The following is a 27,591-nucleotide window of genomic DNA, read 5'->3' as shown; positions in this document are numbered from 1 at the left end:
GAATTTTCTAGTCATTTGAAAGCAACACTGAGATTTTAGGAAACATTAATAATATTTTAGAAAACAAATATGAAAATTGATTGTTAACCTTGAAATTCCTGGGAAGATTGCTAAGAAGGCATGCTATTCTTGCAGAAAATAATTAAATATAATCATTTCAATTATTATCACTACATATCTCATTCTGTGGTTAAATTTTAAGACATTAACAGGTACCATTTTTGGTGAGCATGTAGAGCAATGAAAATCTCACACATTACTGGTGGGAATATAAAATGCTATAAAAGTTCTAAAAAATAGCCTGGCTAATACACATTTGTACATCATAGTGAAAGACTTGGGGCAGGATCCCCCACTCTGCCCTGAGCGATGACGACCCTAATCAACCGCAAGAGACGTTGCTTGATGCAAACAGCAAGAGGATTTTATTCCGGCATGCTGGGGCTTGACTCGTAACTCTTTTAGGAACCGAGGAGTCAAGCCCTGAACAGCAGGTATTACAAGCCTATAAAGGTAAAAACCACAAAGTAGGGAGGGGCAGCAGACATAGCAGGGACTTTAGGGAGGGGTAGCAGACATAGGGGCTTTTCCAGATAAGAAGAACTCTGGTTCATTACTCATCTGTCTTAAGACAAGATCAGCAGTTAAACATTTGCTTAGCTTTTTTCTTTCAGAACCAGTTACCGGTTATCTGCTTCAGCTCGGGGCTATTTCCTAGGACAGTTACAAAAGGTTACATTCTTATGGTAGGGGGTTAGGGGTGCTGCTACATATCTGGTCCCCCCCCCTTTTTGGATTTGGTAGTACTTTCCTTCAATAGCACATACCTGTGGTCTCAGCTACTTGGGAGGGTAAGGTAGGAGGATCACTTGAGTCCAGGAGTTTGAGGTTGTAGTAAGCTATGATGATTTCACTGCACTCTACCTAGGGTAACAGAGGGAGACTCTGTCTAAAATAAATTAATAAGTAAATAAAAAGATAAATAAGCCACTTTCTGAAGGTCCATCAACCTTGAGGAAAGGAATTTCAGTTATTTACATAATCTGATGGCAAAACCTTGGCTTGTACACAGAAAGAATCAGCAATGTTTTAAATAAAAAGTTATAAAAATTAGCTCAGTCTCATGTAATTAATTTGAGCTTAACTTACCAATATTCATGGATGTGTCAGCTTTTCAATTAAAGTCCTGGAAGTTTGCTTTATTCTGTTTGCATACAATCTCCCAAGCTCTCGGAAACTTGATAGAACCTGTCAGTCTTTCTATGTCCTGCCTTAAAGGGCAAACTTTGGACTTAGCCAGTTCAAAAACAATTTCAGAGATGAATCAAAATAAAAATAATTGCCTGGGCAAAACAAAGGAATAACCACAGTTAAAGAGAAAATTGACAAACAAAGCTGGTTGTTGTTGTGGCATATGACAAATTAACATGATAACCATAACTATTACTGATAATGTACACTAAGGCATGTCAATATTCTAGAATATTAAAAATATCTTAACAACACATACTAAACATATTCCAAAGAAAATTGAACACCATTCTATATTTACAGTGTTTCCTGTATAGACATAATAGATACCAAATAAGTCTAATATGCCTCTCTTAGATTTTCATTCGTTCTAATCTTTCAAAAGATAATTTGAGGTAAAAAAGACTGAATTTAGAATTTTTATTTTGGAAGATTTGTCAAATATCAAACAAGACATTTGTTCAAACAGGATCACAACTCAAAAGATTCTGAAGGCAAAACAAGAGATTATGTGGAAATAAACCTTAGCCCTTTTAAAGCTTTGTTTTTTTCTAGTTAGCCAAAACCCTAAAAAAGGCAATGCTGGTATTGGCTTGATAAATCATAAAATTTTTGCTTCTTTTAGGCCGCTTTTGGAAAAGGTGAAAACAAACAAAAACCTGTAGTGAGCCTTTTTTTTTAATTAGAGAAAAACATGTAATTTAATTTCATCAAGAGTGAATTAATATTTCAAGCAAAATTCATTGTCTTAACCAAATTTCATAAATTATAGCCAACTGGATCACATGTACATTCCTTCTTAAATTCTCTGTTGTGTCTTATATCCAACCTTCATGGATAACCTATAAACACTAAATACCGTCTGTTTTGTCCTCACTTTCCTTTTTCTTAAATATTCAGTCATTCTATTCCTTGACCAAGTTTACCAGACAAGATACTTTCTTACAAAATGCTGTTTTTCTTTCTGTTTAACCTTTCTTACCAAAAACATTTTTTTATAAAATGGAATCGCAGTTTACTCTGAGGAGAGTCATTTATTTAGTCAAACTGATTTTAAAAGGCAAAAATATCTTAATTCATTGACAGGGAAAAAAGTCAGTTTCCCAAACAATTATAGATAGCCAAAGTGTTACAAGAACCTCGGATATCTTATAATTATCTTTCTAATTTAACATGACATTTCAGTTTTAAGTTATTGAAAAGTTTGCTTTTGGAAAAGTATTTTGGAACCACAACTTAGGCACTATGGCTGATATCTTTTTGGGTCCTCCTAAGTCTCACATGACCACCTGGCACCAAAAATGGCTATAAAGTACAGGACCTGCCCAAGCCCTTGATGCATTTACCAGGGCAGAGATAGAACACAGGATGACTGGGGAATTCAATTTCTCTTGTTATAGCCAGGATCAAAGCTGAAGCAGGAAAGAAGGGGCCACTTGATTATGGCTGGCAGCTCCAGGTCTAGGCACTGGGAATGAGTCCCTAAGCCTCACCACAGCCACCTATCCATACCTCAGAATTTGCAGGATCAATGTTAAGAACAAAAGCTCACAGTCAAATCCCACAAAAATTATAAATATCACAGAAGTGGTGTTGTGCCCAGATCTTGATAGGTTTCAGGGAATTGCCTGGGCTTGTCTGGAAAGTGAAACTTAACTCTTAAGATGGCGCTGGTCTGGTTCTTTCATTCTCCCCTCTACTTGTAAATTCATGGACCCAATCATGCTTCTGGTACCATGTGTGTCATCTCTAGCTTTCTGTCTGAAAGGGGCCAATATTGGCCTCTTAAGACTAGCAGTTGTATGGCTCTTACACTTTCCTGTACAAAAGTGATGAACCTATTGATAATGCAAGGGCCCACAGTCAGAAGGAGTAATAACACAATTAGGAGTGGGGTCCACAGTCAGTAGGAGTAATAACACAATAACACAGCCAGGGCTGATATTAGAGTTGTTAGCCAAGAGAGACTTGTACCAGCTCTGATTATTTTTTCTTTCTAATCTACACTTGTGCAAGCTCCCCTGCACAAAGGCCATTGATTTTTTTTTTTCATTTTTCCTGAACAATCAGTGTAAAAACAGCATTTTCTACTTACAACAGCACACAATCCCCCCACACTTTCTTTCTTTCTTTTTTTTTTTATCAAAGTCTAAAGTTTAATTAAGGCAAGTTCCTTGAGGAGTTTCCTCAGGCTTCGGCCATGCGTTGACCAACCAGCTCCCAGTATGTGACTGGAGTAGGGCATGTTGTATGTCTTAAAATTTACTTTTACTTTTCAAGGGGCAGTGAAGCTTTATTCATCTAGCTGTGATGACTCTAGGTGAAGATTTTTTTTATCTTCACTGCCGTGCATGTGGTCAGGATGATGGTGTAAGATCCTTTCTACCTTGGTTTAAGGGTACCAGGTTCTGATTCCAGACCTAAACTTTGTCCCTTGATCTGGAAGTTCTTGAAGGGTGTTGCTCTATATGACTGGATTCCTGGGGGTACCGTTGGTCCTTGGCACACATTGAACTGGGTGCAGGTGACATACTGTAGAATGACAGTTTTGGCCAGGGCTGCCAGTTGGGGATGTAGAAGTACTGGCCCAGCAATTTCATCAAACAATCCTGTCACTACGGTGGCTCCTAGAATCTGGAGACTACTACTCATGTGTCTGGCATTTTTATTCATCCTCCCTCTGCTTCCTGGCTCCCTTCCACTGCCAAGCATTCCTTCTGTTCCCGGGATTAGATAGGGGTGAGCTCTGGGACCCATGGCATGAGGGGAGCCACTGGTGACACCTGGTATGGCTGGGAGGCAACCTTCTTTGCCTCAGTATCAGCTCTGGTGTTCCATTTAGTGATGGTGGAAGCATTTCTTTGAAGTCCACGACAGTGCATAACTGCCACTTTCTGGGGTTTTCATTTCATACTGCCTTTAACAACTGAAGTTATCTCTTACTAACATTTAATGTCCTTTTTTTTTTTTTTCCCTAGAATTTAATAGTCCCTTCTCCTTGTACAATGTCCTGTGTACTTAGAGAGTCAGAAAAACATTCACATTTCTTTCTTTGACTTAGTTCTAAGGTTCCAGTTAAGGCAATTAACTTAGCCTTCTGAGTCAATGTCCCTTGAGGAAGGGTCTTAGCCTCTGCAGTCTCTGTTAAGGTGACCACTGCATACCCAGCTCACGACTCACCTGGAACTATCATGTAACTGCTTCCATCTACATACAAGTTCCAGTCTGTATCTGTCCAGGCCTGGTCATGCAAGTCAGGTCTGCTAGAGTACACATTATCTATAACTTCTGTACAGTCATGCTCAGTCTCTCTTCCACTGACTGGAAGGAGCATGGCTTGGTTTAGAGTGTTGCATTAGAGAGACAAAAATGTTCCTTAGTGTCCATTAAATTAACCACAGAGTGGGGTACTTTCATTCTGAGATCCTGCCCTAGAATCAGCTTATCTCTTCTTGCACAAGGAGAGCAATAGAGGCTAGAGCCTGTAAGCAGGGTGGCCATTTTCTTGCCATTCTATATAACTGCTTAGAGAGGTAGGCTACAGCCCTTGGCCAGGACCTAACCAGCTGGGTTAACACATCCCCAGCTATTTTATTTTTCTGTGAAACATACAGAGTAAAGGGGTTGGCCAAGTCTGGTAGTCCCAATGCAGGTGCAGCCATCAGCCTTATTTTTAGCTGGGAGAAGGCACATTCCTATTCTCTTCCCCACTCCAAGAGCTCTTCCTCCTCTCTTTTAGTTGCCTGATACAAAGGCTTAGCTAAGATGGCAAAGTTGGGGATCCAAAGACAACAAAAGCCAACTGGGCCTAAGAATGTTCAAACTTGCTTTTGTTTCTTGGAGGTGGGGAGGCGATTAATGACCTGCCTTTATTTTATGCCTAGATTCTTTTCCCCTTGCTGAATAGTAAATCTTAGATAACATACTTGCTGCTGGCAGACTTGGGCCTTCTGCTTAGACACTTTATAGCCACATATCTCTAGATGTCATAAAAGACAGTCCATGCCTCAGGCACAGACTTCCTGGGAAGGGTGACCTGAAAGGAAGTCATTGATATATTGGAACAGCACACATTCTGATTCCTCAGCCAGGAATTTCTGGAGGTCACAAGTCAGTGTGTCTTCAAAAATCATGGGTGTTTTGAACCCCTGTGGCAACCTGGTCCATGTGTACTGTTTCTATGTCTGGTCTCTCCCACTGGAAGGCAAACAGTTCCAGGCTTCCCAGAGCCAGCCTTACACTGAAAAAGGCCTCTTTTAAGTTTAGACAAGTGGGACACTTGGCTTCTGCTGGCAGCAGATTCAGCAGAGTAAAATGCAGTGTTTACAGTTATACCATTTGCTGGGAAATTTTAGATAACATTTAATATTGCACAAGTTTTCCAGTGTAGCCAACAGGTGATCTTTGTTGAGTCTTAAGGTTTCAGAGTAAAAATAACTATTATATATAATTCTATACTTTTTGGCCAGTCTCTTATTCCCATCTAATAGATCAATTTAGTAAAACAGTTATGTCTCATTTTATGAGTATAGACAAGGCTGGGATCTGAATACAGGTGGACCACAGACTCTTTTTCCTCCTTTTAAACTATTTTTCTCTCTCCTATTTCTCTCTTTACTAAAGGCAAATTATAGTAGAACTAACTTATTTGCCAAAATAAACTGTACTTTTAATATATGGAGTCTGATTATTTGCATAAAGTGCAGTAAGAATAATTAATTATTAGCCATTTAGGCTCTTTTTTTCTTTTAAAATTGGCTTTGCTAGAACCTTTTATAAGGAATCTCATGCTGGACTTTTTGAAAGCCTTTCAGAGCCCAGGTTTCATCTGAGCTGTTAGATACCTGTATGCATTGCATAAATCCCTCTTCTCTTGAGGTTTCCAAGCACATTTTGATTCCTGGACCCATCAGCAAGTGACCTTCATTACTTACCACAGATCAGGAAATGTTACTGATGGGTATCTGGCCAGTTTTCCAAAGGCTTTTTTTTTTTTTTATTGGCCTTAATAATGTCAACCTTAATTCCTTAACATAGTCTGGACACCTCTGGAAATGTTATTCCAGCCAAAGCCTTGGTAAAATAACCAATGCCTTCATCATGTCATATAGAACGAAACAGATTCTTATTGAAGTTATGCAAATAACTGTATTATCAAAAATTAAGAATACTTACAAATGGCTTTCACATTCTAGAGAAATCAAGGAGAGAGAAAAAAATACATGCTTTAAACTCTGCTCATAAGTACACACATTGTTTGAAAAGCTGCAAATAGCTCAAAAGACAGAAAATTATTTCTTGACTTCTGGAAAACAGAACACAGAAAGAATTAACAATATTTAGAACAAAAAGCCATTACAAACCAGCCCAGTTCCACGTAACAGATTTCTGTTCTTTTTGAAGTTAAGTTAGCAATACTTATAGACATGTTATCTTTCTAATGAAAGTTCAAAAAATCTTCTTTTAGTCCAAAGGTATTCAATTTCCAAAGACATCAGTAATTTGAATTTGAGAGAATTCATCAGCTTCTCTTAATATTTCTTTTTATTCTTAGGATGAACTTTGGACTCAGCCAGTTACATAAAAAATACTTTTTGAGATGATTTAAAATTATTACCGTCAATGTGAATTAGGACAAATCGATGTTTTATAATATTAGAACATCCATATAATCATAACTCACATGAAATTAATCACCATTTCATATTTGACAGTGTTTCCTACAATTTTTAACAAATCAAATAAGTCTAATGTGTTTTTCTCAGACTTTCAGTGGTCTTGATATTTCAAAAGACCAAACTTTAGAATTTTGATTTCAGAAGGTTTGTCAAATATCAAAGGCCTAAAACATTTGTTCAAACAAGATTACAAGTTAAAAGATTGGGCGGCGCCTGTGGCTCAGCGGGTAGGGCGCCGGTCCCATATGCCGGAGGTGGCGGGTTCAAACCCAGCCCCGGCCAAAAAAAAAAAAAAAAAAAAGAAAGAAAAACAAGTTAAAAGATTTTAAAGGCAATACATAGTCAACTGGATTACATGTAAATTCTTTCACAAATTTTCTTTTATGAGCTTCATTTAACCTGCACAGACCATCTACAAACTTCTAAACTTTTTTTAACCTTTGCCCTGCCTTTTATTTTACACAACCATTCTGTTTCAGGACAAAATTTATCACACAAGATTCTTTCTTTACACCATGCAATTCTCCTTTCTGTTTAATTTCTCTTACTCTCAAAAACTCACTTTCCATAAAATATCATCCCAGTTTACCATGAAGTCACCTATTCACTCAGCCAAACTGATAATTAGAAAGTTTAAAAGGCAAAAATCTTATCCTTTGACAAAGATTCAGTTTGTAAAAATATTTTTCTATTTATACAAATTACTAGTGGCAAAGGGCCAATAATAAAGGTTCTAAGCCTCACCTAGGCCTCAGGATTCCTCCAGCGCTGCTGCCAGGGGGCTGTAACACTTGTGAGGTAGGCCTGCCCTGCAAAGGGCGGGGGCCTCCAGCTACCTTCCCTACTGAGTCTTCTCAGCTATCCTGGAGCTGGTGGAAATGTGCCCGGTGGCGGCTGGTCTCTGGCTGGGAGGGGTGGTCCCCCACCACAACTTTCATGCAAGTCCCTGACTCATGCATGTGTTAGACTTCTTGATCCATATTTCAGGATGGGTCGGGTGGGTAGCCAACATCACCACCCACCTTGTGCGCTCACTTGGCTTTTTTTCATGTGGCTCCTGGAGAGAAAGAAAAGTCCTCCAGCCCCAAAGGTACAACCCACCCAGGGCCCACTGGGGACTGTCCACCCCACCCCCGCCCCACCTTCCTCACCCCTTCATCACTGGAATGGAGGGCTAATGCAAAGGGGGTGGGGGAGCAGTTGTGCAGTGGGAGGGGAGGCCCAGCCCCCTATGAGAGCACTAGTGCAACCCCCACAGGGGGAGGGTGTTCAGTGAGGGGTGATATGAAGGAGGGCAAAGTAGATCTTGGTCTGCACTATCCTGCAAAACAGTGTAAAGCAGCACAGAAGGTTTGTGGGGTTTCATGTTAGGGGAGTTAGGACATTCTCCCACACTGCAAGAACCAAACTGCTCAGGAAGTACTTTCAGTCAGGGAGGGGGAGATGAAAAGTTCCCTGTGGAGGCCAGCCAACATTAAAGGTTGGCCACTTGGTCCTGCAAAAAGTAATCGGTTTAGCTCTTTTTTTTTCCAACCACATGTCCTAAATTTTGAGCTCTGAGTTCAGCAACATTAAGATACCAATGTAACATAAAACTCATAAACAGACTGAGGACATACAAAATCGGCAGTCCACAGAAACAATAGGATGATGGTCTCTGACCGTGCTGTGAGCACAACTGCTTTGTCCACCCAGAAAAACTATAAGAGTTTGTACTATGTCCATACCACGCCATTAGGGTTCCACATCTCGGTCCAGGGGGCAGTGGGGGGGGGCAAGGTCCCTTGCAGAAGGGGCCAGGACATCTCCTCGGCACCCCTGGCTGGCAGCCTCCAGCATGTCCACTTTGACTTTACACTGACCACCTTTACAGATTCCAGATTTCCAAAAACATCCACAGCAGACAAGACAGACATGTAGCAGCCCTTCAGGTTGGAGTCCTCAAGGGGTCTTGGGGGATTTCCCAGCCAATACACCAAATGTTGTGCCCAGATCTTGAAATCCCCCACAAAGACCACCAGGGAGCCAACTCCAATGCAAAAGCAAAAGGGCCTTTTATTGCAAGTTTGAACTTGGGCTCCCGGGGACTCCATTGTAACAGTTCAGAGCCAGGAGTCCAGAGCTCTGGAGCAGGGGGTTCTTATGGTCCCTCAGAGGGGGTGGGTGTGCACAGCTTGAAATAAAGGATCGCTTCTGGATTGGTTAGGTTGGAGGTCCCCGATTGGTGGGCGGTTGTCTCATGATTTCGGGGAATTGCCTGGATGTGTCTGGAAAGTGGAACTTACTGAATGAAATGGCAGGGAAACGAAACTTTTAAGATAGCGCTGGTCTGGTTCTTTTAGTGGCAGTTCTATAATCTTTGAACATCTGAGCCTTAATAACAGTTTTAAAACGAGTTTTATTTGTCAAACATTACCAAAGTCACTGGAATGAAGAGGCATTTGCATCCTTTTCTGTTTTCCTGATAAAATATGTGCTTACTTTTCCCCCATCTTTTCTTAAGCCAGTTAATTAGAGCTCTTCTGCATATTTTGGTAGTGAAATAGCACAGGCATGTGACGCATAAAGACTCACACACAGACAGAAGTAGAATTTATCTTTGCCAGCTTTTAAGCATGTATTTTTTTATTCAGACTATTAATCTTTTCATTACCTAACTTGTTTGTATTAGTAGTTTAGGTTTTCATTATTATTTTTATATTATTTTTCTGCTAACCATTTCTACACCTCATAAATCAGAAGTATAATGCAGTCCAGGGATTAAAATATAGTTGTAATTACTGCTTTGAAACTCATAAACCAAGAAAAACTTAAGTATTTTGATAAAACTTTTTATTTTAAACAATGTAATATCATTATAGTCATTCAAGTACCCAGAATTTAGAATTATTTCTCTCCAGAATCTAGATGATACATAGGCCTGGCCATGTTACCATAAAATTTCATTTCTTTTTAAGTCAGTGGTGAGTACCTATACTAAAACCAAGCAGACAACCTGCCCCAAAGGACTATTTTTAGGGAGAGAGGCCTGAGTTCCCAAAATACAGACCAGATACAGGCACGTCAGATTTCTTGAGAACAAAACCAGAACTGATGAGAACTAATAGTCTCAGCACACAATCAGAATAAAGCTGATGGATCTTAGTTAGTGATGACAATGATGAGGGTGCAAGAGCAGAGCTTAAAGTCTCTTATAAATCTCCTGACAATGGCAGTGCTGCTAGGAACCTCTGAGCACTGCAACTGCTAGCCTGCCCACCTGTCCAGGTGACCATAAGGCTTCACCAGCCAACACTTACTAGAGTAGTCTAGGGGCTTCTTTGTGATAGCCAGAAATGTTACCAAAGAGGGTTTAGCCTCCTGTCACTGTTAAGCAAAAATTTATTGCCAGGGAACTAGCAATTCTGGAGAACAGTGAGAGTACCCTCTCCTATTTGTTCTTCTAGATTTACAAGGAAACAAACCTGGAAATTTTTAACTTTGTCTGAAATAATCTTGATAAGAAAACAATACAAAAGTAGCCCTTGCTAGGGTTGGGCATGGTGGCTCACACCTGTAATCCCAGCATTTGGGAGGTCAAGGCAGGTGGATTACTTATATTCACAGGTTCAAGACTAGCCTAACCCAAAGCTAAACCCCATCTCTAAAACTAGCTGTGCATTGTGGAAGGTGCCTGTAGTCCCGGCTACCTAAAGAGGCTGAGGCAAGAGGATAACTTGAACTCAAGAGTGTGGCTGTGAGCTAAGGCATCACTGCACTCTACCAAGGGTGACCAAGTGAGACTCTGTTTCAAAAAAAAAAATAATGGGCTCTTCTGCATATTTTGGTGGCGAAAAGACACAGGCATGTGATATATAGGACTAAAAGAGCTCTATCCCTTGTTTTATCTATGTAACAATACTTAAACAACAGAAAAGTAATTCCTAGTCTAACAATATAACAACACTTATTATCTAAATGTGAGTACCTCCCCAAAAGCCTTTTGAGATAAATATTCTGACAAGCATGGGAAACCTGAAATAGATAAATATGGCCATTGGGAAAAGAATGTGGGCCAAGCAGACTAAATCAGCTGCACTGCCGGGCTTATCTCCTCAGATTCCATCTTGTAGGCCACTTTTCTGTCTTCAAAATCACTACATTTAAAACATTATTTTCCTGAAGCCCTGCAAGCTGATAAACAGCTTGATATAGGTATAGCAACTTAATATAGACACAGTCTTCATACCTGTTGATATGTAGATAAGTCAGAAAATTTACTGATACAAACAACAAACTGAAAAAAAATCCATCAAAGATTGCCACTATCTGCTTAAAATTCATTTAAAAGGTGCTTTGAGCTCAACATGTAAAAACCATCTCAACAGGCTGCCTTGTAGATGCAAACATTGTGTTTATAGTTTGTTCTAGCCACAGTTTCCATAGAAATGCCTCTTACTAAGTATCTGATTACTCAAATCATATACCACCCTGACTTTGGTGGACAGCTGAAGTAAGACAGAACTGCTAAGTACTGAAATGGAATGGCCTATTCTTGTGATGTAAGGAGTGATTCAATGACTTGTAAAACACTCCACCAATCCAAAATCTGGGTTGTGACACTTCTTGGGAAATTTTCACAGTGGGGAATGTAGGGCATCAGAGAACAGAATCCCAAATGAAGGCCTCAGAAGTAGCCTCATAAGCAAAGCTGTCCATACTTTGTTGAACCTGAGCAAAGCATAAAATTGGACAGTTTCCTCTGTATCTTTAGGTCTTCACTTTGAAGTCTCCAGTGTATACATATTAAATAACATTTATAACTCTCTCCACATCATCTGTACTTTTTCAGTAATAAATCTGAACCCTTGAGAAAGGAAAGGAGCACATGGAATGTCTAGGGCTGAAGGGATGATGTAAATATTTCATAACCTAGCTCAGATGGTAGCTATTAAGTTTTATGCATTTTTCAAAGCTCATCATCCTATAAATAAAAGTTCTGTGTACAATATCTCATGTAGTGTGAAGTATTCTTCAATTTTTCTTTTAAGTAAGCCAATGTGAAATACAATATTAGATTAGTTAAAGCCCTTAGAAACTTTTGAATAAAAGGTCAGAAAAGAATCTATGTACATATGAAAAATTAGTCTATTTTATACCAGTGAACCTGGGACACTTCATACTACTGGGAAATGAGCCACCATTTCAATGATTAATAAGTAAATATTTGCTTAAATAAATTGATGATGGATAGCCATATTAGTCTTCCACTAAAATATTTCTTAGATGGGGTAATTGCTTTCAACTTAATAACAGCTAACAATAGTGCTCCCTGTGGCAGCAAATATTTTAAAATTGGAATGAAACAGACAAGCTTACCATGGTCCCTATGCAAGGATGACACACAAATTTATAGAGCATTACATATAGCTTTGATGCTCACCAGCACAGGAATAGTTTACCACCTTGTGAATGTATACCATGGAATACTGTTCAGCCATGGAAAAGATGAGGGCTTTACATCTTTTGTATTAACCTGGATGGTGTTGAAGCACATTTTTCTTAGTCAAATATCACAAAAAAGGAAAAGAAAGTATCCAATGTACTCAATGCTAATACAAAAGGCAGCAGAGAATCTAATACATGCCCACAACAAGAGAAAATCTAAATTCAAGTTGAGGGGCGGGAGAGTGAAAGAGGGGAAGATGGAGTGGGATTCTTGTGTTCTCACTTAATGGTCACAATGTAGGGGTATATGGCATGCGTATTGGGTTCAGAACACAAACAAAAGAGGAACACTACCTAGCAAATACAAACATTGTTACCTAGTTGTTTTTACCCTCATGTTAACCTGAAATTTAAAAAAGGAAAAGAAAAATAATACCAGCCAGCTTAAGTGAAAAAAAAACAAAAATGCCAATAATACCATCAGTTTTCTACCAATACTGACCTCTGTTCTAATTATTTTTGTATGCACTTATTTATTACACTTTTGCATACATTAACTGTTACTATTCACAACATCACTGAGGTAGGTTTTGTTAGTAGTAGTGTTGGTAGTAGTAGTGGTATTTGAAAATGAGGAAATGGAGACCTAAACATGTCAAGTGTGTCTTTTGAAGGCAGGTTGATGATATGGCAGAGAAGGGAGTCAAATCTGGTGAGTTTGCTTCCAGAGCCCACATTTTTACAATGGACAAAGAACAGCATAGTTTGTCATAGCTAAAACTAGAAAGCATCTATTTATTTCCCTGAACAAAGTGGAATTAAATCCACATAGCAATATTAACAATTTTTAAAAATCTGATTTAGGCAGCAAAATTCTATTAAATTAGAATCATACAGAGACCTTTAGCATGGCTCCTGGGCAAAGATGATATTTAATTTCACGAAGCATTTCACATTTTTGAGAAAAATGGTGATTGGCAGGGATGGAATATGGTATAAGGACACAGGTGTTGGGGAGAATTTTGTTGTCCAGAGTATACAAAGTATTTCTTCTTTCTAAAGGAATACATTCAGATCTATTATACTATAGCATGGGAAATATACTTAATAACAAGATATTCAATACTTGAACATTACAAGGAGACATTTTAAATATTGTCATCACACACACACACAAAAGGTAAATATGAGAGGTAGTAGATATGTTATCTTGATTTAGTTATTCCACAATGTTTGTATACATGAAACTATAATTAAGCAATTTTTGAACATAATTATAGTAGCACCAAAATTATGCTAAACAAAAGGAGATAGGTATAATATTTGGCATTATTATTTATTTGAAATGTTAAAGAAAAACTATTCTTTATTTATTTTTCTTTATTCTGAAAGTTGGTAGGGTTTGGCAATGAAGAATTTATTCAGAATTACCACCAGAATAGGTACAGAGACCATGACACTGGGGTCTTACAGTGTGGGAGAGAGATTGGGTTGAACTCCAAATACAGCATTGGAAAGTAGAATTTCTAGGGAGAGTGCAGAGTGGGAAATCAGCAGATGAAAAGTGAACAAGAAGAGACATCAAAGATAAGGGGAATCTCTGACCAAACCTAGTAAGATTCTGACTAAAGAAGGAGGCTAGGATGACTAGACATCACCTGGGGGCAAGGAGTGGGAGAGGGTGGGGTGGTGAAGGATGAAGAACCTGATGAGATATTGAGAGAAAAGGGTAATTGCTGAACAGATTTAGCAGGGCTCATTGCTAAAACTAGGTTTTACAAAGGAAGTGAGCAGTTAGGCCCAGGAGGAGGTTCAAGAGTAAAGACAATCTGTCAGAAGTTTAAGGATAGGTATATTAACCTATGATGATAAAGTTCAAAGTAGAGGTTATTTCCCAGGGAGTGGAAAGAGTGGTTTTTGATACTACAAAATAGTTTAAGCAGTTATTTAAAGGTAATGGGCAATCTATAATTCTTATTTGGCATTAAGATCAGATTAGGTAATATCTTTTCTGGGCTAAACTGGTCTGTGTGGTCTGTGGAATTAATTTTGTTGTTGTTTGTTTGTTCTTTTGTTTTTTAACTTTTACTTACTTAAAAAAAAACAAAAAACATAAGCTCCAACTGTCATAGATGCTATTTAAGCAGTTGAGTTTTGTTATTTGAGGCATTACTTTTTAAAAGTTTTGAAAAGTCTCTACTGGAAAGTTCAGTGTGATATGCAATGTCTATTTTTACTATCAGTTATTTTTACTGTTAAAAGTAATGTGTACTTTGTAAATTTCCAGTTTCCTACTTTACCTTGTCTGCAAATTTTTTGACATATCTGGTTTGAATTTTCACTGAAAACTCTTCAAATTAACAGATTGGGGCCCAGCCCCCTCCTCTCACCTTCATAAATCTGAATTATTTGTGTTTCCAACACTCTTCTATTTTGCATTCCACACACTTCCACGTTAATGAGCGATAAAAAACAAATGCATTGCCACTGTTAAAAGAAAATTCTCAAAATAGAGCTGAAACAACCAGTCTCATACAGAAAAGTAAATGACATGAATTAAAGGTTTTATTTTACTGGAGAGATGTTAACATGCTAACATTAAAAGTGAAAGCACACAGATTCCTATGGAGCAAAGGAATTGATTTGCAAACGGAGAAAAAAAACTGGTTTTTCCAGAGAGCAAGGGAGCCAATGAAACTACCAAACCAGTTTGACAGAGTTTACATATCCATTCGAGAGGTAACCACAATTCAGAGAGAAACGGAAAAAGTAGCAGAAAGAGCAGCGAACATATGGTCTAGAAAGGACCGCTTTCCACAGTGCATGTAGCTTTCCGTCCAAGCACAAAGTTTTTACCCTATGAAGCGTGAGTTTTTCCTGTGTCTTCCTCAGCAGGTTATTTAAAAAGCAGTGTCCCTTCTTACCAAGTCAGCCCTCTGTTAACCCCAAACACAGGCGGAATAACTTTTCAATGTCCTGATTCCTTTCAAGTTAAACACATTCAGCGTACATTGTTCTGAAATTAACGGTGGAATATGAGTGAAGCTGAAATGAATAGAGCCTTTTTAGCAAGAGAAAGGAAAGCAATGTCGAAAACAGACGCGAAACGTCAGGGCTGTAAATTACAGTAAAGGTAGAAGGCAGTGTCTGAGAAGTTCTGCAGAGCCAGATTGTGACATCTGCTTGTGCAGGGGATGCAAAGCTCCGGTTGCAGCGGCGAGCTGGGTGAGTCGGTGGGCAGTAGCTGGTCCTGCATTCGTGAATGTGTGGCCTCGGTGCGGTTGTCCCTGTATGTGAGGGTGTGTATCCTCTCGGCCCGGTGCACTTGGCTGCACAGCATTGGAGAGGGAACTTCCGGGAGCACGCTGCCACTCTTCTGCAGCCTCTTGACCTTCCGGCGTGGTCGATACCTGTATTCCGGATACTTCTCTTTGTGCAGGGCTCGTAATCTCTGTGCCTCCTGGAAGAAAGGCGACTTTTCTGCTTCTGTGAGCATTCTCCACTGGCATCCCAGCCGCTTGCTAATCTCTGAGTTTTGCATTTTGGGATGCTCCAGAGCCATTTTGCGCCTTTGGTCGCGGGACCAGACCAAGAATGCATTCATGGGTCGTTTTACCCGGTCTTGTCCTCTCTCTTTGCCGGTTCCTCTTGTTTCACACTGATAATTCAATCTGGGATCGTCAGTCCAAAAGAAGGAAGAGGCTTCCCCGAAAGCGAGACTATCAGGTTGCTGTGAGACTGGACTGTAGTCACTGCTGTTGGATACTCTGGACATAGTGGAGGCACAGGATCGCAGCGTTTAAAAGTGAAGGGGTAAGAGGGCTGAAGCCTTGTACTATCCAGAACTTAATTTCTGGCAGAGACTTTGTTGCCTTGACTTTTGTAATGAAATAGGCCCTTCTCCGCCCCAACACGCCCCCTCAACTCCACCCCGAGGAGATTTCCGCACCAGGTAGGCACTCTGTCAACCTACCCATTCTCAGGCAAATGGTCGGTAATTCAATAACACATTAAGTGAAACTTGCTCTCCTAATCTGCTACCCCAAGTTTCTGCTATTACCCTTAAAATTACAAGACAGGTTAAATCACAGGTTATCTCATTGTCGCTTTACATCAAAGGATGAGGGTACCTCAAAAGAGATGCTAAGGAATTGCTCGCGGGTGTCCTCTTTAGAAACAAAGATTAAAGAGAATCTACTTCTGTTAAGCACTCCACACTGACCACTGTTAATTGAATTTATGGTAAACATTTCTGCTTCACTGCTACATAAAGAGTAACTGAAAATTTGGTGTCAATTTTGTGGGAAATAATGAAGAATTTCATGATATTGTCTGTGGTAACAAATATCAGAATGTTATACCTATTTAATTAATGGCCAATTTCTGGAACTAATAGTTTATTTTTTAGAAATTGTTTCATTAAAAGAAAATTAGAGGCCCTTTGAACTCAAACATTTCCAGGGTAGCGTTAAGATACAAAGGAACTACTGAGGAAGGAAGGGGAGGAAGTACAGTGATTTACTTTTTAAGTCATGCCCTTTGTCCTCTTTACTTTCACATCATTGGCAACTTAAAAAACTATCATTTACAAGTATAAATTAAACTTCTGCATACAGCTAATAAATTAGAGTCACCAATATATCATCTTTTACATTTTAATTCACTAAGTACAAAATTAGAAGGTCTTGACTTTATCAAATGAAATAAGTGAATAACCTCTATGAAGTCAAGACTTGGGAACTTATGTCCTAAGAGGTCTTTGATGAAATTAAATAGGAGTAAATTCTCTCTCTCCAAACAAGTCTTAAAGTCATATTTAGCTACTGTAGGTTGCACCAGGACACAACCTATTACTATGTAACAAAGATAAAATCCCACCAAGAAAGAATAAAAATGATGCCTGGATTTCTAAAAAAATAAAATAAGAATCCTGGGTGGCGCCTGTGGCTCAAGGAGTAGGGCGCCGGTCCCATATGCCGGAGATTGCGGGTTCAAACCCAGCCCCGGCCAAAAACCAAAAAAAAAAATAAAATAAAATAAAAAAAAATAAAATAAGAATCCTTATCCTGAACTATATGGAAATAGTTCATATAATCAAATGTGATTTATCCAGTGAATATTGTGGTAAATTAACATTAGGAAGTGGAAAATAAATTAACCACATTAAGGCCAAAGATAAGTGTGAAATCCATAATTCATATCACAGTCATCTAATACATTTTTGTGTTCAAGATCCAAATAAAATAGAAACACACTGTTATTTGGCTCCATTAACACCATGTATCCTAATGCAGAATCAAATGCTTAAATTACACTTAGATTCAAGATCAAATATTTTACAACTGGAAATTTCTTGCTAGAAGAGACAAAAAATGTGCCATTTCAAAATTCAACACTAAAACACCTAACAGTGACACATGCTACAACATACTTGAAACATATGCTACTTGGAAAAATGAGACACAAGAAAGCAAAAGCTGAGTAATTCCATTTGTATGAAATACTTAGCAGAAGCAGACAGAAACAGGAAGCAGATTTCTGGCTGCCAAGGACTGAGTGCGGAAGAGCATAAGGAGTGAGGACTGAGGTTCAGGTTTCCCTTTTGGGGCAATGAAATGTTCTGGGACTATATCCTTGGACATGGTGAATGTACTGTGAACCAAAGGTTTAGGAGCATGAAATCTCCGTAAGGAGGTTTGTTGGCAGTTATCCAGTTGCAATTTGAGGCACTCAGATTTACCCAACATCTGAAATTGTGTCCTGTTCAACTGTTATAGGATAGTGTTTTTAAAGGAAATAAGACTTTAAAAATACTAAAAATAAAAGAAACTGGTAGTCATTAGCTCATTTTTAACCTGTTATTTTTATTGATGGTTAAGTACTATTATAACATTCATTGCTTTATAGGCCACAGTACTTGAGGATTAAGAGGCTTAGGGGAAAAATGAGTTTCTCACAAGTGGCAGTGACTTCTGTTCTGTCTGCAGCTTCAGCAAGCAAATTCTGTGGTCAGACCATTTGTAAAACAGCATTCTGGAACAAAATAGTGTTGCTAGGGCCAGTTCCTGATGCCTTCCTTTCATAGCACTACTGAACTGTACACTTTAAAATGGTGAATTTTATGAACAGTGTTATTAATATTATCAGTGAACACAACATAACACCATTATGTACAAATATTAATTTCTCGAGTGCCAAAATTTGGCCAAAAGAGCCATTTGTGGTGGCCCAGGCCTATAGTCCCTGCCACTCAGGAGGCTGTTGCAGGAAGATCTATTAAGCCCAGGAGTTTGGGGCTGCTAGGGTGAAAGAACAAGACTCTGTTTCAGGGAAAACAATACAAAACAAAGCAACTACAACGAGAACAATGACAACAAAATTTCACAAATATGTATGTCATACCATTATATAAGGAGGAAAGGAACTCACGTGGGCCAGCAGTCAATAAAACTTAAAGAGAGGGCAGTGCCTATAGTTCAGTGCGTGGGGCTTTGGCCACATATACTAGGCTAGCTGGTTGCAACCTGGCCTGGGCCAGCTAAAACAACAATGACACTTGCAACAAAAAAATAGCTGGGCGTTATAGTGGGCCCTATACTCCCATCTACTTGTGAGGCTTAGGCAAGAGAATTACTTGAGCCCAAGAGTGTAAGGTTGCTGTGAGCTATGACTCCACAGCACTCTATCCAGGATGACGGACTGCTTGAGACTCTGCCTTGATAAGATAAAAAAATAAAAATAAACTTAAAAAGAGATTGTGTTACTTTTGATGTAAATCTTGTAGGATAGTATGTTATATATGATATATGATATATGTTAGATTCTTGAAATATTTCTCCAATGCTTCAATCAATGAGATGGGCAACAATTGCTCTGGGTTTAAATTGACAATCCCCTTTGTAAAGAAAGATGGGAAGGAAAGGGAAAAGAGAAGGGAAAGGAAGAAAAGGGAAGGAGAGGGGAGGGGAAAGGAGAAGAGAGAGGATGAGAGGAAAGGAGAGGAGAAGAGAAGAGAAGAGAAACAGTATTGGTCTTTCTTTAAAGTAACAAGCTTCAAATGCAAAACTAGAAGTAGGCAGGGAGGAAAGATTGAATTTGCCTCTGTAATATGACATAAATAATTTACCCAATAATTCTTTGAGTGTGTTTTTGACATTTCAACTCATTTTAATCTAATAAATTACTACTTATATAGTATTTAGGCACTATACTCAGGTATTTCTTCACATTTTTTTCCAAGAGTGGGCCTTTATAAGTGGGACCAAACATATGCTCCCTAGTGCTCTTGAGTGACCATAATTCCCAGTACATTATTCTTAACCTCCAGATTCAGTGAATAGGAAGTTAAAGCAATATCATTATAAGAGGGCAGCGGCAGTGGCTCAAAGGGGTAGAGTGCCAGCCCCATACTCCGGAGGTGGTGGGTTCAAAACCCAGCCCTGGCCAAAAACTGCAAAAAAAAAAAAAAAATAAATAAATAAAAAAAAAAAAGAAGGAGAAGACAGTCTTTTACATGGCAACCTTTTGCATTCCTTGATGTTTGTGTCTCAGCAGTTCTTAAACATTTTTGCATCAATTATGTTCACTAGCAATCTAAGTGGTAGGAAGTGAAATCCTGTCAATGTTAAATCTCAGTGAGATTCTAGCAGACTCCTTTTGTCTTTTGGTATGGTTACAAAATTACTCAAAGGACAGTGGGGACCATCATTACTTCTCAAATTACAAAACACATGGGCCAGGCGTGGTGGCTCATTCCATAATCCTAGCACTCTGGGAGGCCGAGGCAGTGGATTGCTTGAGCTCACATGTTCAAGACCTGCCTGAGCAAGAGCGAGAACACCATCTATACTAAAAATATAAAAACTGAGGTAAGAGAATGGCTTGAGCCCAAGAGTTGGAGGTTGCTTGAGCTAGGACACCACAGCCCTCCTTCCAGGGTAACAGCTTGAGATTCTGTCTCCAAAAATAAACAAATAAATAAATATTACAAGACACATGAATAGGATCTGAAGAATACTAATTTATATTATTCTAACAAAATTAATTGCATTTGAGGTATAACTAATTATTTTATTCTCAGTGGCTAAATCACTCTGATAGTCCTAATTTTAACTTTCATAGTGAATGCAGGCACTATGGCACTATAATTTTATGTCATTAATTTATATTTTTCTCTTAACAAAATGTGATTTGGTATATCTTTAAATTAGGGAATGAAAACAAGAAAAATTACATGACTATTTCTCCATTTGTTTGCTCCAATTTTATCTTAAGATGTCTTCACCAAAATCAAAGGATCACAAGCTTCTCCCCAGATTTTAGACCAGATGTAGGTTACTAATCTAATTCTACTTGTATGTCCTTTGTGTCCATTTTCCCTTCAGAGTGCCTCTAAAATGTTTTTGTGAATGTTTTTTGTGAACACATATATCGAAGATAGAACACCAAGATGTAAGCAAAAAAATAATTGAAAGATAAAGGGAAAAACAGCAAAATTAAAAACTTTTATGAAAGGACACTATCAAATAAATGAAAAAATATGGTAGTATAATTCTAAATTTAGAATTTTAAGAACAGTAATTAATATCTAATCCCTTTCAGATTTTGGAGTGAGATGATCCCTTGACTACTTGTTATTACTGTCATTGTTCTGTTGTTGTTGTTTAATCATGCTGAATTCTTCAAACAAATATTACTTCTCTTGGCCCAATCTCAAATAATTAGAATAGTCTTTCATGTGTTGGGCACAAATAAATGCTTAAGTCTTTATTTGCTAGCTTCCACTGTTTCAGGAATCTGATTCACTTACACATGATTAACTTCATTGGCATCTCTTTCCCAGTTTTTATCTAATTATGGGAGTTAGGTTGACTGTCTGAACAAATGGATTTTACAAATGCATAGGTACTATATTTAATTCATAACTTCAAATTAGTACTGCTTGTTTTTCTTCTCTCCTTTCAGCTAAAAATTTTTTTTCTTTTAATGTATTGTTTTAGTTTTTTCCAAAATGTAGGAAAGCATCTTGGAAAACAATGTTTTAAATGTAGGAATAAATTTGGTAAAACCTGAGGAATCTCTTCATATCTGTTGTAACTAATGGTATTACATCTTTGCTAGCTGGGCCTCAGGTATGTAACAAAAACTTATAAATTGAACAATGGTCCTTTCTACTTTGAAACAAACAGGTAACCTCCCTCCTTTCATAAACCTTCTCATACACAAATTTGAGATACTCTTTTTAGTCCCTCTAATCATCTCAAATACTACAAGTTGTAACTTGTTCTTTTCTATAAAGTGAAGGTTGCTTTTGATCTTTGCTAGGGTCTCCCTTCATTACTTTTCTGCTCAAGGTCAACTATACTCCTTCACTATGAGCCAGCAGCTGTTTGAGCAAAAACTATTTTAAAAAACTATTTTTAAAGACAACTTATGGAAGTGTTCTGTTGTATTCTTATATACATTATCTTTTTCTCACTTTGTTGCATTAAGATCAGAGACTGCTTTCCTTTGTTTTTAATGTTTTGAGATATTTTGCTTGATGTACAAACGCTTGATTGACTAAAGAAAATTTCTCGTTTGTTGCTGAAAAAATGTTAACTTTTTAGTGATTTATATTTGAGACATGTTATCTTTTACCTTTCCTACATTTCACAACCAATCCCATTTTAGATTTATCATTGTATTTATACTTTTTATCCTCTAATCTTCAAAACAACAATGCAACAGTAATGTTTATAATGCACTTCCCTGTTTTGGTCTTGTTTGAATGACAGTGGCTTTAGTATCTTATCAGTTAAAAAATGTTCCTTGCTTATAAAATGCTCTTTATGGTGAAAACTGCAGCAGGTGTCTAGTAACATTGAAGGCAAAATCTGAGGAATTGTGGGCTTCTTATACTTTTATCTTACCTGGCAATTAGACCTTGTCCAAAATTTCCCTAGAAAGGGGTGATTAAAATGCAATGAGTCTTCTTAATCTTTCTGATCATGGTTGGTAGTTTGAATTTTACTACTAAGATAATACTTATTTAAGGCAATTGTGTGCCCTTCCCAGTGTGAATTTGAGAATTTGAATCACATGTCAGAGGTTTTACACTCTGTAGGGGAGAAAAAGAAATCTATTTTCCTCATGCATCCATCATGAGGTTCATGGTTGATACCTCATGACAAAAAAGTAGATAATCAAGACAAGAGCCTTTAAAAATGAAGAACAAATAAACAAGGGCAATGTGTGTATTTTTATGCTTAGGTTTGATGAGGAACAGAATTTATGTGGGAAGTAAGGCTACAAAAAGAGTCTAATTTAATGGAAACATACCAATGCCCAAGTTTAGATTCTTTTTGGCCTCTCTTGTATTGTCAATTTCTTTCCTTCTGGAAAGAGGATCTTTTTTTTTTCCTTTTTTTTTTATTGTTAAATCATAGCTGTGTACATTACTGCAATCACCTGTACCCATTTGGAAAGAGAATCTTATGACCTGCTTCTGCTGTTTTCTTAAATGACAATGTGCTATACTTTGGTGTAGTATGTCCTAAAGCCTTAGCTCCTTAGGTACTATGGGGAAAGATGTTTTCAAAGCCTTTTCCAGAATACATTTGGTAAAATGTGTCTTATCTGGTGAAAGAAGTTAACCTGATGCAACACTGCCCAAACTTAACCAGATGTTCATCTTTACCTGTATGTTATTTATTTCTGTCATGTTGTATCTTAAACATGGCTCCCAAAATTGTCGCCCAAATTACACCTCTCAATGTCACCATTATACACCTGTAGATAAAAGAAAATCTGACCTTATTTCTCACTGCAGAGTAAGGGGGACATTACCTCACAGAAGTAAGAGATAGTGAAGTCAAAATATATTGAGAATTTATGATTCTCAGGGCTTTGGGGAGGCAGAATGGCCAAGGGTGGCTTTATTAGGATTAGGTAAGGATCACAATGCTGCAGACCAGGATTGGTGGAAACAGCAAGGCAAGCATTTTGGTTCATGGGATTCAAACGTTCTGAGGACACAAATTGCAGTTATTTGATAGTGAAATGAGCAGTTAGGTAGTAAGCATATTGATAGTTATTATTTAAGGGGAGTAAGAATCCCATTATGGTATGGGGTACTGAAGATTGTACTGAAGTCTTAGGAAAAATTGTACAGCACAAAACATCAACTTTTCATGTTTGCTTATAGTCTGAATGTCTTCGTTTATGACATCTGGTGGCTTGGTGAGCTTTCAGTGTAGCTTATATATTAGAAGTGAGAACTTTTTTTTGTCCTAATCTTCACTAACTTTCAGCTTGTAAGGCTTTGGAACAGAGTAGTTCCAATTTTAGCAATTGTAGGGGACAAAGTTGGGTTGCATTAACCAAGTTGAATTTAGGACCCAGTGTAGTGTACTGGTAGATCACAAAGAACTTGAAAATAATGTATAGTGTTATAATCGTATAACACGTGTGCTACAGTTTTGTTTTTCTTCTTTTGGAAAAGTTTTCGTTTGCATTGATCATATAGGAATATGAGATTAAAAACCTCTATGGGTTAGAAAGACAAACCAAGTAGATTTTGTATGTTAGCTACTATCTAAAATATCCTAGGCCTGCCAGCAAGTAATAGTTTTTTTTTATTTTTTACGGTTTTTGGCTGGGACTGGGTTTGAACCCGCCACCTCCAGCATATGGGACTGGCGCCCTACTCCTTTGAGCCACAGGCTCTGCCCAAGTAATAGTTTTTATTTGTTTACTATGAGGCTAAGAACCCTTAAAATCAGACATTTTATGTATGTTTTAAAATATGACAGTGAAGTTAAACTTGGCAATGTAACCAAGATTTTTCCTATACAATTCTACCATATTATAAAGAGAAAACACGTTTTCTTGAGCTTGTGCACATACTTATTATAATGAGAATATTCATAAAGAGTTCTCAAATCAAGGAGAAGTCAAGGTAGAAAAGAAAAAAAAAGACAATAAGTATTTTGTCTTCTTTTAGAAAATCATACACTACCAGGTTATAATATGTTGCAAAAAGCTTATTCGAGAAAATTTCTTTAAATATAGAAGATAAGATGTTTGAGTAAAGGACCAACAATGTTTCAATTAATCAACAGTAGTAGTTTCAAGAATCCACTAGTTTGTCATAAGACTTCTGAAAATATTTGTTTAGTTATTGATTAAAGTCATCAGAAACCCATATATATGTGTTCCTTGTAGGAAATTTTTGCACATATCTGATTATAAAAGTTTTTTAGAGAAGATTTCAAAACAATGAATGTGAATGATAAAATCTTAGAATAGCCATAGTTAAAAGTCTGATGGAAGCTTATAATTGTTTAGGAAATTTAGTCATTTTGATTGCAAAAAGCATTTTTTAAGATTAAAAAAAAACATGGAATTATGACTGTCAGTACAGTAGATTTTTTTGACCTTGTATAATTATGAAATATTCATAATAACATGCCTATAAATGCAATTACAAGGGCTAGTGATTGGCTAGGTGGTATGGCTAATGCCTGTAATCTCAGCACTCTGAGAGACCAAAGAGGGCAGATTACTTAAGCAGAGGAATGCAAGATCAGCCTGAACAAGAACCAGACCTTTACCTCTAAAAAAAAATTAAAAACAAAAAAGGGACTGGACATGGTGGCTTCTGTCTATAATTCTAGCACTTTGGCAGGCTGAGAAGAGAGGATTGCTAGAGAGCCTCAGTTTGAGAGCAGCCTACGTGACATAGCAAGAATTCAGCTCTACAAAAAATTTAAAAATTACCCATACATGTTGTTGCCCACCTGTTCTCCTATTACTCAGAAAGTAAGGTAGGAGAATAACCTAGATCCAGGAGTTGGAGGCTACAGTGAACTACAATGGCACCACTGATCTCTAGCCAGAGTAACAGTTATCTACAAAAATAAATAAATAAATAAATAAATAAATAAATAATCCAAGTGAAAGAAGACTTAGTATCATTAATCATTTGACATTGTTTCATATGTGTCCTTCTCAGAGGCTCACTTGCAAAGTTCCAATGTGAATTCTAGGTTAAAGAGACTTAAATTTAGGATTATATTTAAAGAAGTTTGTCAAAGATGTTAAAAGACATAAAAAAGAATCACAGTGCACTGTAAAATTAAGTTCACTTATTTGACCAGAGTGATAATCATAAGACTTCAAAAGAACTACAGAAAGTTACATGGACATACAAGGATATATAAGCCTTAACATCTTTAAAGCTTAGTTTTCCTGAAAAATCAAAAACCCAATAGAGACAATATACAAAATTCCTTTGGTGAATTGTAAAGTCTTTGTTTCTTAGACCAGATATTAAAAAGGTAATGAAAAACCTCTGGTCAACTCATATGTGTGCACTCAATGGAATTCAAGCAGGTGGAAAGAGGAAGTCTAAACTGTAACCAAAACTCCTACTTCTGCAGTAGTCTGAAATTACAAAAAAAGAAAAAAGAAAAGGAAGAAGAGGAAGGAGGAGACAACACAAAGATAGGGAGAGAAAGAAAGAAAGGAAAACCTTCTGCCGTGTGCTTCTCATGGGAAGCTTTTTGAGAAAACTTAGAAGGTAAACCTAATGAAAGAATCATTTTCTAATGACCGACAAGAGTACTTTTTTTCTTTCTTTTTTTTTATTTTCTATATCATTTATTATGAAGTTAGTTAAAACAAGTAAAATATTCATTTTCATCATTTGCTTCTGTTCATCTGTTTTCTTGCAGTCTTCGTTCTTTCTTCCATAATGTTGCATGGCACACCTCTGAGGCAACAAAGGAGTATTTCAAAAAACTGCAGCTAAAGGACATCCATCTGCAGCTACCTATGTGCTCAATATATGCAGTGGTGGTTCTACTTTTTCATTGCCATTTTCTGTTAAGCTTTTGGAAGACATCTGTCACAATGACCTTCACACACCTTCAAAACTCATAGGATTTGTCAGACCTTTTGGGACTCCAATCCACTTTTTAATAAAAGTACCAGTATCTCTTGTTCAATACATTTCATTTTTAAACGTTTTTGAATTGGCAGCATGTTTTCCAGTCTCCCCGCAGTTGACTGATGCATGTCCGGAAACACCCATCTCCCTTCCTCCCTCGGCAGCCGCGTGGAAACGAGTACTTTTTTTTCCCAATTCATTTTTTTTTGTTTTCTTCATCCTTCCTTACCTCCCTTCTTTCTTTCTGTCTGCCTTTCTACGGATGGGACACAAAAAGGAGTTCTTGAATTTAATCAGACAGAGAGAATGTATCTGAGATTCTGAGTATAACAATTCTGATGTTATCCAAAAAAGTCAAAAATATAAAATTAAATTATATTGGAGATGAACATTGCCATTGCTTTCCTTTATTCTTTTCTTCTCTTTCCCCCTTTCTTTTCCTTCCTTCCTTCCTTCCTTCCTTCCTTCCTTCCTTCCTTCCTTCCTTCCTTCCTTCCTTCCTTCCTTCCTTCCCTTCCTTCCTCCCTCCCTCCCTCCCTCCCTCCCTCCCTCCTTCCCTCCTTCCCTCTCTTTCTTTCTTTTCACAGAGTCTCACTATGTTGCTCTGGGTAGAGTGCCATGGCTTCACAGCTCACAACAACCTCCAACTCCTGGGCTTCAGCTATTCTGGGTAGAGTGCCATGGCTTCACAGCTTCACAGCTCACAGCAACCTCCAACTCTTGGGCTTCAGCTATTCTCTCGCCTCAGCCTCCCAAGCAGCTCAGACTACAGGTGCCCTCAACAATGCCCATGACAATGCCCACCTATTTTTAGAGACGGAGACTAGCTCTTGCTCAGGCTGGTCGTGAACTCCTGTGCTCAGGCAATGCACTGGCCTCAGTCTCTCAGAGTGCTGGATTACAGGCATGTGCCACTATACCTGGCACAATGTTTCTTTTCTAAACCTTTAAGATGAACCTTTCCAAGTCAGGCCATAACAACAGAGTTAGTACACTGAAGAGAAAATAATTGGAAGAGTTGGCAAAAAAGTTGAAGGAGAGAGTTATTCTCCTAAGCTTTTTCAAAATGAGAAAAATCTGAAAGAAATGATGATGTATGTCCCTGAAATCACATGTAGGAAGCTAAACAGCAAGTGTTGGACCTCTGAAAAATAAATCTGAGAAGTTTTTTTCTTTCATTGCATTATGTTGTTGTTGTTCTTCTTCTTATTATTATTTATTGTTGGGGATTCATTGAGGGTACAAGAAACAAGGTTAAACTGACTGCACTGTAAGAGGTAAAGTCCCTCTTACAATTGTGTCTTG

At 37.8% G+C, this 27,591-nt stretch overlaps 1 protein-coding gene and 2 non-coding genes across 3 annotated transcripts; 2 read left to right on the top strand and 1 right to left on the bottom strand.

Moving 5' to 3' along the window:
* Window positions 1-12,233: 12,233 nt before the first annotated feature.
* On the top strand, window positions 12,234-12,341 carry LOC128579225 (U6 spliceosomal RNA). The gene has a single exon (XR_008378094.1). It is a non-coding gene; the product is annotated as a U6 spliceosomal RNA (small nuclear RNA).
* Window positions 12,342-13,210: 869 nt separating this feature from the next.
* LOC128579226 (U6 spliceosomal RNA) lies at window positions 13,211-13,316 on the top strand. The gene has a single exon (XR_008378095.1). It is a non-coding gene; the product is annotated as a U6 spliceosomal RNA (small nuclear RNA).
* Window positions 13,317-15,395: 2,079 nt separating this feature from the next.
* On the bottom strand, window positions 15,396-16,143 carry SRY (sex determining region Y). Its single transcript, XM_053581385.1, has one exon. The coding sequence runs from the start codon at window positions 16,129-16,131 to the stop codon at window positions 15,466-15,468; it is 666 nt and encodes a 221-aa protein (XP_053437360.1). The 5' UTR covers window positions 16,132-16,143; the 3' UTR covers window positions 15,396-15,465.
* Between the last annotated feature and the right edge of the window lie 11,448 nt (window positions 16,144-27,591).

The sequence above is a fragment of the Nycticebus coucang genome, chromosome Y (genome assembly GCF_027406575.1).
Source record: "Nycticebus coucang isolate mNycCou1 chromosome Y, mNycCou1.pri, whole genome shotgun sequence".
Classification (NCBI taxonomy): Eukaryota; Metazoa; Chordata; class Mammalia; order Primates; family Lorisidae; genus Nycticebus; species Nycticebus coucang.
This window is presented reverse-complemented; position numbering and strand designations above follow the sequence as displayed.